Source organism: Bubalus kerabau, chromosome 4, assembly GCF_029407905.1.
Source record: "Bubalus kerabau isolate K-KA32 ecotype Philippines breed swamp buffalo chromosome 4, PCC_UOA_SB_1v2, whole genome shotgun sequence".
NCBI classification, from domain to species: Eukaryota; Metazoa; Chordata; class Mammalia; order Artiodactyla; family Bovidae; genus Bubalus; species Bubalus kerabau.
The window spans coordinates 153071170-153084783 of record NC_073627.1 but is presented as its reverse complement, the minus strand read 5'-3'; the positions used below and the strand labels follow the sequence as shown (position 1 = coordinate 153084783).

General features: G+C 38.4%; 1 protein-coding gene across 1 annotated transcript in view; it reads left to right on the top strand.

Annotated features, from left to right (window-relative positions):
* The first annotated feature begins 6337 nt into the window (after positions 1-6337).
* The window catches only part of LOC129651694 (serine/threonine-protein kinase MRCK alpha-like), a 48790-nt gene continuing 41513 nt past the window's right edge, over positions 6338-13614 (top strand). Inside the window, exons 1-4 of the mRNA XM_055580309.1 lie at positions 6338-6408; positions 10378-10471; positions 10846-10976; positions 12667-12731. Coding sequence (XP_055436284.1) covers positions 6338-6408; positions 10378-10471; positions 10846-10976; positions 12667-12731 — 361 coding nt within the window. The remainder of the gene's footprint in view (positions 6409-10377; positions 10472-10845; positions 10977-12666; positions 12732-13614) is intronic.

Sequence of the window (13614 nt, the reverse complement as noted above, 5' to 3'; positions counted from 1 at the left end):
TTAATAACAAAAGTTCACATGCAGATGCACAGTTATCTTCCTTGAATTAAATTAAGCTTTTCTAAAACAGTTTGGTGTGTATAGAATATTTTCCAATTACACTTTCAAACTAACTGATCCTTATTTACCCTTGTCTTGGAAAACATCATCTGAAATGTCCCTGATCATCCAATGCCCACAATGGATGATCCCATTGTTGACATCCATCATTCAGCAAGCGTTGATGCAGTATTCTGCCAAACTGCCTTCTAGTCTTCTCTTGGCATATTTCAGGAAATCCAATAAAACTTTATGAGTGTATCTATCCTGCTCTCAAAGGTTACATTGTAAAAAAGAGTTATAATATAGAATACTCCCTATTAATTTAATATAGCTAGGAGAATTGAATGAACTAATATAATCTTCATATAGCTGAGAATTTCTTCATGGTCCAGAGTTGCGATTAGGAGACTTGTTTGTGCCTTGTGGAGCCTTGCCTTCCCTTTGCCCCTTGCCTGCTTTTTTCTGCATTGTTCTGTATGTTGTTGTTTAGTCGCTGTAGTGTCTTACCATTTTCCACCCCATGGACTGCAGCATGCCAGGCTTCCCTGTTCTTCTCTATCTCCCAGAGTTTGCTCAAACTCATGTCCATTGAGTTGGTGATTGTTCAGTATGAGCCCAACAAAATGAGTGCCCTGCAGCCTCTTTAATGAATGGTGCTGGGAACACTGGACAGCTACATGTAAAGGAATGAAATTAGAACACTTCCTAACATCATACACAAAGATAACTCAAAATGGATTAAAGACCTAAACGTAAGACCAGAAACTATAAAACTCTTAGAGGAAAACATAGGCAGAACACTCGATGACATAAATCAAAGCAAGATCCTCTATGACCCACCTCCTAGAGTAATGGAAATAAACGCAAAAGTAAACAAGTGGGACCTGATTAAACTTAAAAACTTTTGCACAGAAAAGGAAACTATAAACAAGGTGAAAAGACAACCCTCAGAATGGAAGAAAATAATAGCAAACAACTGACAAAGGATTAATTTCCAAAATATACAAGCAGCTCATACAACTCAATACCAGAAAAATAAACAACCCAATCAAAAAGTGAGAAAAAGACCTAAACAGACATTTCTCCGAAGAATACATACAGATGGCTAACAAACACATGAAAAGATGCTCAACATTGCTCATTAGCAGAGAAATGCAAATCAAAACTATAGTGAGATATCACTTCTCACCAGTCAGAATGGCCATCATCAAAAAGTCTATAAACAATAAATGCTGGAGAAGGTGTGGAGAAAAGGGAACATCCTTGCAATACTGATGGGAATGTAAATTGATACAGGCACTATAGAAGATGGTATGGAAATTCCTTTAAAAAACCAGAATAAAACCACCATATGACCCAGAAATCCCACTCTTAAGCACATACCCCAAGGAAACCAAAATTGAAAAGGACACCTGTATCCCATTGTTCATTGTGACACTATTTACAATAGCTAGAACATGGAAGCAACCTAGATGTCCATCGACACATGAATGGATAAAGAAGTTGTGGTACATATACACGATGGAATATTTCTCAGCCATAAAAAGGAACACATCTGAGTCAGTTCTAATGAAGTGGGTGAACCTAGTACCTATTATACATAGTGAAGTAAGTCAGAAAGAGAAAGATAAATATTGTATTCTAACACATATATACAGAATCTAGAAAAATGGTACTGAAGAATTTCTTTACAGGACAACAATGGAGATGGATATGAGAGTTGGACTGTGAAGAAGGCTGAGCGCCGAAGAATTGATGCTTTTGAACTGTGGTGTTGGAGAAGACTCTTGAGAGTCCCTTGGACTGCAAGGAGATCCAACCAGTCCATCCTGAAGGAGATCAGCCCTGGGATTTCTTTGGAGGGAATGATGCTGAAGCTGAAACTCCAGTACTTTGGCCACCTCATGCGAAGAGTTGACTCATTGGAAAAGACTCTGATGCTGGGAGGGATTGGGGGCAGGAGGCGAAGGGGACGACAGAGGATGAGATGGCTGGATGGCATCACTGACTCGATGGATGTGAGTCTGAGTGAACTCTGGGAGTTGGTGATGGACAGGGAGGCCTGGCGTGCTGCGATTCATGGGGCTGCGAAGAGTTGGACACGACTGAGCGACTGAACTGAACTGAACTGAACTAATGGAGAAACAGACATAGAGAATAGACTTATGGGCATGAGGAGAGGGGAGAGGATGAGATGTATGGAAAGAGTAACAGGGAAACTTACATTGCCATATGTAAAATAGATAGCCTGCGGGAATTTGCTGTATGGCTCAGGAAACTCAAACAGTGGCTCTGTATCAACCTAGAGGGGTGGGATGGGGAGGGAGACGGGAGGGAGGTTCAAAAGGGAGGGGATATATGTATACCTATGGCTGATTCATGTTGAGGTTTGACAGAAAACAACAAAATTCTGTAAAGCAATTATCCTTCACGTAATAAATTAAAACATAGTGAAAAAAAAAAATGAGGGCCCTGAATAGCAAAGTCCTCATGGAAAGCAGGTATTCATCTCTGTTTTACAAACTAAGAATTGTTAGTATATTTATTTATATTTATTCAAACATTAGAGTAAATGTGTATGACCTTTGTGACTTTAGGAACAGAGATTTTGAACACAGCACATTTAGGACTCAAGCTATTGCTCAGAGATACAGCAGTCACTCAGTTTAGCATGCCTCATGGCTGTTTCTCAGGTGAACAGGTATGTAATGGACTGTAACTCCTGCTTCTAAGAGCTTTGTCTGCCATGTTCCTTGACTCTTATTCCATTTCCTAAGAGGTAAGGTTCTGTGATGGTGTCAGGCACAAGAATATTAAAAATATCTATTTTGTGTATTTTATTATTTTTACAAAGCTTATATACATGTATATATGTTTATGCCTATGTGTCTGTGGATGTATGTGTGTGTTCATGTGTAGTATGTTTATAGGCATGTGTGTGAAGCATATATGTATTTGTGTGGTATGTGGATGTGTATATGTATGTATGTATGTGTATATGTATGTATGTGTCTGTATGTTCATTTAGTTCTTTCTGCCGAGAGGTCCTAGAAGCACTTATAAGCCAGTAGCAATGAGCACATAGTAGCATGCTGTTTTCTAAATACCACTCCCCATAAAATAAAAACAAAGGTCCTTGGAAAATTCTTGATTCCATGTTTCAGACAGTGAAAGAACAAGATGACCTTGGTACATCTTATGCCAGAAAGCAAAAAAGTCTTCAAATAATATTGGAGCTTGTGAAAAGGACTTAAGAGTTGTTTTGAAGTCTTTCGCTTTGGCCAACAGGAGATGATTGTCTAGATGGAATGCACATTTTATCCCCTCCTAAATTCATATGAGGAAATTCTAACCACCAACGAGATGGGCTTGGAGGTGGGGCTTTTGAGAGGTAACTAGGTTTGATGAGATCGTGAGGGTGAAACACTTGCAAGAGACATCAGAACACCCCTCCTTTTTCCAAGTGCACATCAAGAAGAGCCCATATGAGCACACAGTGAGACAGCAGTAACCTACAAGCCCAGAGAAGCCCTAGGATGAAACCTGCCTTTATAATGCCTTGTTCCTGAACTTGTAACTTCCAGAACTGTGAGAAATACATTTGTGTCATCCAAGTCAACCAACCTATGGTGTTTTGTTACAGTACCCTGCACTGACTAATAAAGGAGGCAACTGAGCTTCAAAATAATTAAGGAATAAAATTAAATAGGAGCCCATGAGTATATACTGATGTAAATAAATTAATGTATACATAATAAATGAGAGAAAAGGAAAAGCTGTTTCTTACAGTGAATGCTAGTTAACAAATATAGAAGAAATGATGGCCTTGGAGATGTGTATTCAGAGCATTGGGCTTCCCGGGTGGCACTAGTGGTAAAGAACCTTCCTGCAAATGCAGGAGTTCTGAGACTCAAGTTCTATTATTGGGTCAGAAAGATCCCCTGGAGGAGAGCGTGGAAACCCACTCCAGTATTCTTATCTGGAGAATCCCTTGGACAGAGGAGCCTGGCGGGCTACAGTCCATAGCGTCTCACAGAGTCAGACACAACTGCAGCAACTTAGCGTGTACACTTACTTCAGAGCATATTAAGGATGACCAATGAGCGAAAGTTTTATGAAGAACAGGATAACTGCTTAGTTTTGAAATATTTTCCCTACCAAACAGCTTATTAGTTAGAAATGGAGACAAGAAAATTTATAGTCAAGAGACAATCTGCTTACCCAAACAATGTTAATATCACCAACAGTGAGGCAAATGGCCATCAAGTGTCCCTGGGGTTCTTGGTGTTCGAGTATGTGCCATCCTACAGGGTACTATAGGACATAACATCAGTTTTATGGAATTCCTCCCCAAGTTGCTAACATGTATCTAATCATGTGGAAACCAAACTAAAAATAATCAGTCCATCTTTTTCAAAGTGTCCAGGTCATGAAAGACAAAGAGACTGAGGAAAGTCTCCAGATTAAAGATATATGACCTAAATGAAATGAGCAGTCCCAGATTCTATCCTGAACCTAGAGAAACATAATTATGAAGGACATTATTAGGACAAATAACAAAATTTGAAAATAGGATATGTTTTAGTTAAAAGTGTTGTGATGATGATGAATGTCCAGGTTTTTAATTCTGTGATTATGTAATAAGTGTATTCTTAAGTGTTTCAGTTCAGTTCAGTTCAGTTGCTCAGTCGTGTCCGACTCTTTGCAACCCCATGAATTGCAGCACGCCAGGCCTCCCTGTCCATCACCAACTCCCAGAGTCCACCCAAACCCATGTCCATTGAGTTGGTGATGCCATCCAACCATCTCATCCTCTGTCATCCCCTTCTCCTGCCCCCAATCCCTCCCAGCATCAGAGTCTTTTCCAATGAGTCAACTCTTTGTATGAGGTGGCCAAAGTATTGGAGTTTAAGCTTTAGCATTAGTCCTTCCAATGAACACCCAGGACTGATCTCCTTTAGAATGGACTGATTGGATCTCCTTGCAGTCCAAGGGACTCTCAAGAGTCTTCTCTAACACCACAGTTCAAAAACATCAATTCTTTGGCTCTCAGCTTTCTTTATAGTCCAACTCTCAATGACCACTGGAAAAACCGTAGCCTTGACTAGATGGACTTTTGTTGACAAAGTAATGTCTCTGCTTTTTAATATGCTCTCTAGGTTGGTCGTAACTTTCCTTCCAAGAAGTAAGTATCTTTTAATAAAGTCTAGTGTCTTTGACTTATTTTCAGATGATTCAGGAAAAAAATGGAGAAAAAGAGAGTGAAAGAGAGAGAAAGTATGTGGGACAAAATGTTTAAAATGTTAAATTTAATAAACAATTTACAGGACCTCTTTGTTTAGTGTTATGATTTTCTACAAGTTTCAAATTTTATCAAAATTGACAGTTACCAAAAGGAAGTATCTCAACAAAACAAAACAGAATAAAAAATTGTAAAACAACTTATAACAATTCCTTCTTGATATATATATACATATATATATATATGTAGCGCTAGTGGTAAAGAACTCACCTGCCAATGCAGGAGACATGAGACGTGTGTTTGACCCCTGGGTCAGGAAGATCCCCTGGAGGAAGGGCATGGCAACCCGCTCCAGTATTCTTGCCTGGAGAATCCTATGGACAGAGCAGCCTGGTGGGCTACAGTCCATAGGGTCACACAGAGTTGGATACAACTGAAGTGACTTAGCACGCATACATATATATATATTCATATATATATAAGGGCAGGAGGAGAAGGGGGCAGCAGAGTATGAAATGGTTGGATAACATCACTGATTCAATGGACATGAGTTTGAGCAAACTCTGGGAGATAGTGAAGGACAGGGCAGCCTGGAGTGCTGCAGTCCATGAGGTCACAAAGAATCAGACACAACTTAGTGACTGAACAACAACAATATAAATTCATATCTATTTCATATATGTGTGTTATATATGAAAGTTCAAGTCAAAGATTGTGTCTAATGATCTAGTATCACAATGTCATCACCAGAATACCCTCCTGGATGACTCTCATTCTGTGTTCCAGGGAATGATTTCCTCCTTTCTCACAGGCTGGGCCATTACACATGGATGCCCATCAAGCCTGCACAGTTGAGTCTTCTCACTTAACTGCCACTGAAGTCAGAACTGACTTTGGAACCCTGGGGCAGGACCCTTCCAGCCCCAGGGAGCAGCAGTTGGCCTCACCCCGGCAGATCCTTTGGACAATTGGATGACTTAGAGCTAGACTTCCCAGCCTTCCTTCTCCACCAAGATCTCCAGGAGGGGAAACCCTGGGACTTTTCATGTCACTATGAGCAAAGACAGAACTTCCTTATTCTATAGGTTGAATGATTATAAGCCTTTAAAGGACGCATCAGGAAGGTACGTCAGGCCCATCTAGTTTTTTTCCTGTTAATTTACCAGTTGTTGCTGAATCACTAAGTCATGTCCAACTCTTTGCAACCACATGGATAGTAGCACGCCAGGCTCCATGGGGTTAACAAGGCAAGAATACTGGAGTGGGTTGCCATTTCCTTCTACAAATTTACCAGTAATAACTCAACTATACTTTTTAAAAATATACACTATATAGCATTTATACTTAGAGTTGGATCTCTGGACTTCTGCTTTCAGTATGTTTTTTAAGCTAAATTTCTAATTTCTTTTCTCACTAATTATAACAAGAAATGGTGCTTAGAAATACAGGTCACACTATTTTTAAATACCTCATGAAATTAATGAAGTAGGAAACTAACTGTGTTTATCAAACATCCTTCAATTTATTTTCTTGATTTATCAAGTTTAAGGTTTTGAATGAGACTTAGAATTATGACACTTTCTGTGAACTCTTTTTTGGTGTATGTTTAAAAATAACAACAAAAAAGTTGTGTGTCCACAATATGCAAATATAAATATGTATACACAAACATACATACATATGTGTGTATATACAAACATACGTAAATATATATTAGGGCAATTTTTTAAAATTTGAATATAGTCTATATTTTAGTTAATAGTGTGTCAATGTTTAATTTCTAGTTTTTTATTTTTGTACTGTGGTTATATAAGAAGTGTTCTTATATTTAAGTATTTAAGGGTAATAAATCCTTGTGTCTGCAACTTAATAATTTAGAAAAAAATATAGAGAGTGAGTGATAGACAAAGTAAATGAGGCAAAATTTTATATACATACACACACACACATACACATGTATATATGTATCTATATATCTTTTGAGGTTTGGATATATTGTTGTTCAGTTGCTAAGTCATGTCTGACTCTTTGCAACTCCATGAACTGCAGCATGCCAGGCTTCCCTGTCCTTCACTATCTCCTGGAGTTTGCTTAAACTCATGTCTATTGAGTCATTGATGCCATCCAACCATCTCATCCCTGTCATCCCCTTCTGTTCTTGCCCTTAATCTTTCCCAGCATCAGGGTCTTTTCTAATGAGTTGGCTCTTCACATCAGGTGGCCAAAGTATTGGTGCTTTAGCTTCAGCATCAGTCCTTCCAGTGAATATTCAGGGTTTATTTCCCATAGGATTGACTGGTTTGATCTCCTTGCTGTCCAAGGGACTCTCAAGAGTCTTTTCCAGCACCACAGTTTGAAAGCATTAATTTGGCACTCAGCCTTCTTTATGATCCAGCTCTCACATCCATTCATCACTATTGGCAAAAGCCATAGCTCAGACGGTAAAGTGTCTGTCTACAATGCGGGAAGTCCGGGTTCAATCCCTGGGTTGGGAAGATCCCCTGGAGAAGGAAATGGCAATCCACTACAGTATTATTGCCTGGAAAAATCCCATGGACAGAGGAGCCTGGTAGGCTACAGTCCATGGGGTCGCAAAGAGTCGGACACGACTGAGCCACTTCACTATTGGCAAAGTAATATGTTTTTTAATATGCTATCTGAGTTTGTCATAGCTTTTCTTCCAAGGAGCAAATGTCTTTTCATTTCGTGGCTACAGTCACTGTTCTCAGTGATTTTGGAGCCCAAGAAAATAAAATCTGTTACTGTTTCCACTTTCCCCCCATTTATTTGCCATAATTTTTTGAATGTATATATTTCAGATGCTTCTAACTCCTCTGCCAACTAAATAAATAATCATTTTCCATTTGTGTCTTAATTCTCAGATGCTTTTAATATATTTAGACTCACATTAGTCCTAGGAGGTAGAACCAAATTGGTTCCCAGGAGTATGTAACCAGTGCCTACACTAGTCTCACTGTTATGTTTCTTCCTTGCACATATTTTGGTTTGTGTGTTCTGTCTAAACCTTTTCATTATGATTTGTTCATTGGCAATTATTTCCTTTTAATTTCACTAAGAATTTGTTCAAACATTGCATCCAGTTTGCTTCTTTGATTATTAACATCCAGGAAAGCCACACTAGAAAAAATTTTTTTTCTCTTAAAAGCCCTTCATATATATCATGTATCACATGTAAGTATATGTGAGATGTATGCTTGTTTCAAAAAGTTCCACTATAAGTAAGTCAGAAAGAAAAACACCAATACAGTATATTAATACATATATATGGAATTTAGAAAAAATGGTAATGATGACCCTATATGTGAGACAGCAAAAGAAACACAGATAGAAAAAACAGACTTTTGGACTCTGTGGGAGAAGGCGAAGGTGGGATGATTTGAGAGAATAGAAGTGAAACATGTATATTACCATAAGTGAACTAGGTCACCAGTCCAAGTTTGATGCATGAAACAGGGCACTGAAAGCCAGTGCACTGGGACAACCCTGAGGGATGGGATGGGGAGAGAGCGGGGAGGAGGGATCAGGATGGGGGACAACCATGTACACCCATGGCTAATTCATGTCAATGTATGGCAAAACCCACCATAATATTGTAAAGTAATTAGCCTCCAATTAAAATAAATAAATAAATTTTTAAAAAAGAATTCTGATAGTTTCACTCAAGTTCTAACTCTGGCATCATATGGGAGTTTAGATCCAGTTTATTATTTTCTGACAATATTTTAGATGTAATCATAAGTGACTAATTATGTTTCCATGTTCTTGTGTTTCCTGTCTTCCCTCTCTCTTGAATTCAGTGTTTGTCTTGCACTAGAGAACATCCTGGAAGACTTCTTTCAGAAAAGTCTGTGTCATACACTTCCTACCTCTTTGTATGTCCAAAATTTTCTTTCATTTGCTTTTATACTTGCATTTTTTATTTGCCAGCCTCAGCGTTTCCTAGAGAGTGATAGGACTAACTATCCCATTAACTGAGTGATCCTCTAGGAATGGAGGTTTAATGCTGTTATATTAATAAAGTAGTGTAGACTGTATGTAATGCTTGTGTGTGTGTGTGCGTGTTCAGTCGTGTCTGACTCTTTGGAATTTTCCAGTCAAGAATACTGGATCAGGTTGCCATCTCTTTCTCCAAGTTATCTTTTTGACCCAGGGATCAAATCTGTGTCTTTTGTGTCTCCTGCATTAGCTGGCAGGTTCTTTACCAGCTGAGCCCCAAGGGACTCATACACTATGCTTACCAGTAAGCTATTTTACATATGGGCATAGTGTGGATTTTCAATGATTACATTAATATTTTAATTAGTCTCTAAGAAGAAACAGTTTGGAATAGTGACCTTCCTTAATTAAGTCAGTAAAACTATAAGCTGAGCACCAAAGAACTGATGCTTTTGAACTGTGGTGTTGAAGACTCTTGAAAGTCCCTGGGACTGCAAGGAGAGCAAACCAGTCCATCCTAAAAGAAATCAGTCCTGAATATTCACTGGAAGGACTGATGCTAAAGCTAAAACTCCAATACTTTGGTCACTTTGGCAAAGAACTGATTCATTTGAAAAGACCCTGATGCTGGGAAAGATTGAAGGTGGGAGGAGAAGAGGAAGACAGAGGATGAGATGGTTGGATGGCATCACTGACTCAATAGACATGAGTTTGCGAAAACTCTGGGAGTTGGTGATGGACAGGGAGCCCTGGCGTGCTGCAGTCCATGGGGTCACAAAGAGTCAGACACGACTGAGCGACTGAACTGAACTGACTGAAAACTATCTTTGCCTTGAATTAATGGTTTCTCCAACTACATGATCTGAACCTGGAAGAAGTCTACTGTTGTCCAGTGTGCCCTAAATCTGGTCAACCATTTCACATTTTCTAATGAGCATTATAAAAATCCAGGATAACATATATTTTAGAGGTATCTCTAGATTTTTACTCTTTTCTGTTGGTCAGAAATTATTTGTTACGACTCCTTAAATACTTTGTGCTAAGATTTGCTGTCCTGTATCTTTCTTTATCCTTATTAGGTTGGTTAATTTTTTTCCATGTTTGCCTTTATCTGTCTTTTACTTTCTATATTATAGCATCAAGGATGAAAAAGAGTCTCAGGACTTGGTGTTAGAAAAAACCAAAGAAGAGGAGTCTTTAAGAAATTCCAGCTTGGTTTTAGGAGCAAGAGTGAGTGTCAATCACAGCCCAGGAAGGCTCATAAAATGGAAAAAAGGAAAGCTAAAATGATGATAATAAACTTGCTGAATAATCTCAGTTCATTGGATTTCAGCCTGAAAAATGCCTTTTCATAAGAGATCAGCCCTACTTTTTTTGGAAAGGGAGGCAGTTACCAGAATTATAAGAATAAAAATGAGACTGTTCACATGAATTTTTAATACTATCCCCAAATTTATTGAAAAATAATACATTTTAACAATCAGTTTTCTGTTTACTATTCAAGAAAACTAATAGTCCCCAGCACCTCCTAACTTTTTCTAGAGGTGATTTAAAATTTTGTAAACTTAAGATGGAACTCAAAACCTACTTACCTGATTTTGTAGAAAATGCCGGGGGCAATGGAGCAATGTGATAAACTGGATATGTCAGCTATGATTATGTTGGAGTCAGCTTTGGACAGAGAGAAAATTTCCAGAAAGATCCTCCCAGAGGCTGTGCCAGTCACTCTAAACTGGTGAGACCAACTGATACCATTTTTTAAATGATTGTTTTATAATCTGTTTGCAAAGTGTTGTGTTTAGTTTCTTCCTAAGACATAAAGTATGGGTTTTTTTAAAGAATAGATTTATTTCTACGAAAAATGATGAAAGTTTGAAACCAATTAGTTACTTTTAACATATGTACTTTCAACAGGCTTTAATTGATTCCAGTATCTCTACAAAATGATATCAATAATACTAAAAACTAAATCATCTGTGAATGAAATTTCTGTTGTTTTCTCCTTATTTGCAAAATTTCCTTGATTCACAGGTACCCCAAATCCTCTAGTAAGAAATACCTTGTATACGTAGAAAAAATCTTTTGAATAGTAATAGGATGAGGTAAACTCAAAATGAGGCATATTTCCCATGGACCTTTAACTATTAAATGACCTTTAACTTCTACTGAGGTTAGTTTCCATATATTTTTAATTATAGCTGTAACTTGCACATGGCAATATGTGTATTTTTTAAAGGCTGCTTTTCTCCATTCTGTTTGCTGGTCAGTAAAGCAGTTTGTTTTATTCTTATCACAAACATAGAGCAAATTAAACTCCAACAATGTGTATGCTGCTGCTGCTGCTAAGTCGCTTCAGTCGTGTCCAACTCTCTGCGACTCCATAGATGGCAGCCCACCAGGCTCCCCCATCCCTGGGATTCTCCAGGCAAGAACAATGTGTATGACAATATGATAATCATACAAATAGACCGTAAACATAGCTAATAAATACATCAGTGTATTTGAGGTGGTATAGTATCAGAGAGTGGAGAAAGCAATGGCACCCCACTCCAGTACTCTTGCCTGGAAAATCCCATGGATGGAGGAGCCTGGTAGGCTGCAGTCCATGGGGTCGCTAAGAGTCGGGCAAGACTGAGCAACTTCACTTTCCTGCATTGGAGAAGGAAATGGCAACCCACTCCAGTGTTCTTGCCTGGAGAATCCCAGGGACGGGGGAGCCTGGTGGGCTTCGGTCTATGGGGTCGCACAGAGTCAGACATGACTGAAGCGACTTAGCAGCAGCAGCAGCAGTATCAGAGAGTAAAAGGGAAAAAAGCAAGAAAATTCAAAACCAGTGTGAAAATATAAACATGACAGCTGTTTCCTACATCAATGTGCTCCAAAAGAGTCATTTTAATGAGTCAAGAAGAAATATAAGCCTCTGAGGGCCTCTTTCGGGCTTAAAGACTAATTCACTTAACTGTAATTATTAACATTTGAATCAACTTTAATGTAAAAGTTGTAATACTTAAAGCCAAAAGCTTCATATGTTACAAATGATCCAGTTATACTGTATACTTCATTTAAACATGAAAAAGACATTCCTCAGTGTGTGGATGATACAATGTATAATCTTCCAGAAAAAAAAAAAACACATTATTTCATCTTATGCACAGAGCATCTCAGTTCACACATTTGCTTACAAGTAGGCATGTAAATCAGACAGAAAATAGTATATGTATATACATTTATTTGCTCCATTATTTCAATTCCCTATGAAACAAACCCTGATACATTTTATTTGGAATGTTATAAGTAATAAATTCAGCTTGACTGAAGTCTCTAACTGCATTAGCCCTACCTTCCAGTTAAGTGAGATCCACTTATAGGTCAGTCTCCTGCACTTTGCATTTAATGGTGTCTTCCCTTTTCTCTGCCTCTTTTAGTAAAATGAAAGCCAGAGAGAAGTACCAATCTGATCTGTGGTTAGAAATTGAACACCCGAGTAAAGGTGAGACACTCAGATCTAAAAGGGTATGGGGCTAACTGTTGCTTAAATCAGTACCTATTGCACTCCATGTCCATGAGTCCAGTTAACTAGGGAACCAGTTTACTATGCAAGTGGAAGATTAGCTCTCATAAGCCAGCTTGGAGCCCAAGGTTAAGGTTTGTGTGTATGTCTACTCTTGTTTGATAAAATGTTCAAAGAGTCATTTTGTTTGGTTTTATTTTATACAACTTAAGAGATTTTTCTATCATAGTGGAAGCAAAGTATTTTACTTTAAGTGGAATTATCTTTTATAAAGACCTTTTGTAATACAATTTTTTCATTTTGTACCAGTCACATCCCAGTTTTGGGAAGCTCCCATGTGTCACAGCATAAGGCAAAGCCACTCTGGCAATGGGAAAATTTGCTATTCAAATTAAACAGAGTCAAGGCAGTGCATGTCTGTGTGTTCAGAGCTGTAGGAATCAAAGTGGGGAGATGGTGAAGTGCAGCTGAGGAGACATCATCATGGGAGATGCCTCAGATTTGCATCAGGATGCTCCTGATCCTCCTCAACTTTTTTCCCATGGTGCATTTTTAAAAATCTTTTAATTGGAGGATAATTGCATTATAATATTATGTTGGTTTCTGCCATAGAAAAATGTGAATCAGCCATAAGTATCTCTGGTTCCTCTGCCTTTTCTAAAACCAGCTTGAACATCTGGAAGTTCACAGTTCACGTGTTGCTGAAGCCTAGCGTGGAGAATTTTGAGCGTTACTTTGCTAGCGTGTGAGATGAGTGCAATTGTGCGGTAGTTTGCACATTCTTTGGCATTGCCTTTCTTTGGGATTGGAATGAAAACTGACCTTTTCCAGTCCTGTGGCCACTGCTGAGTTTTCCATATTT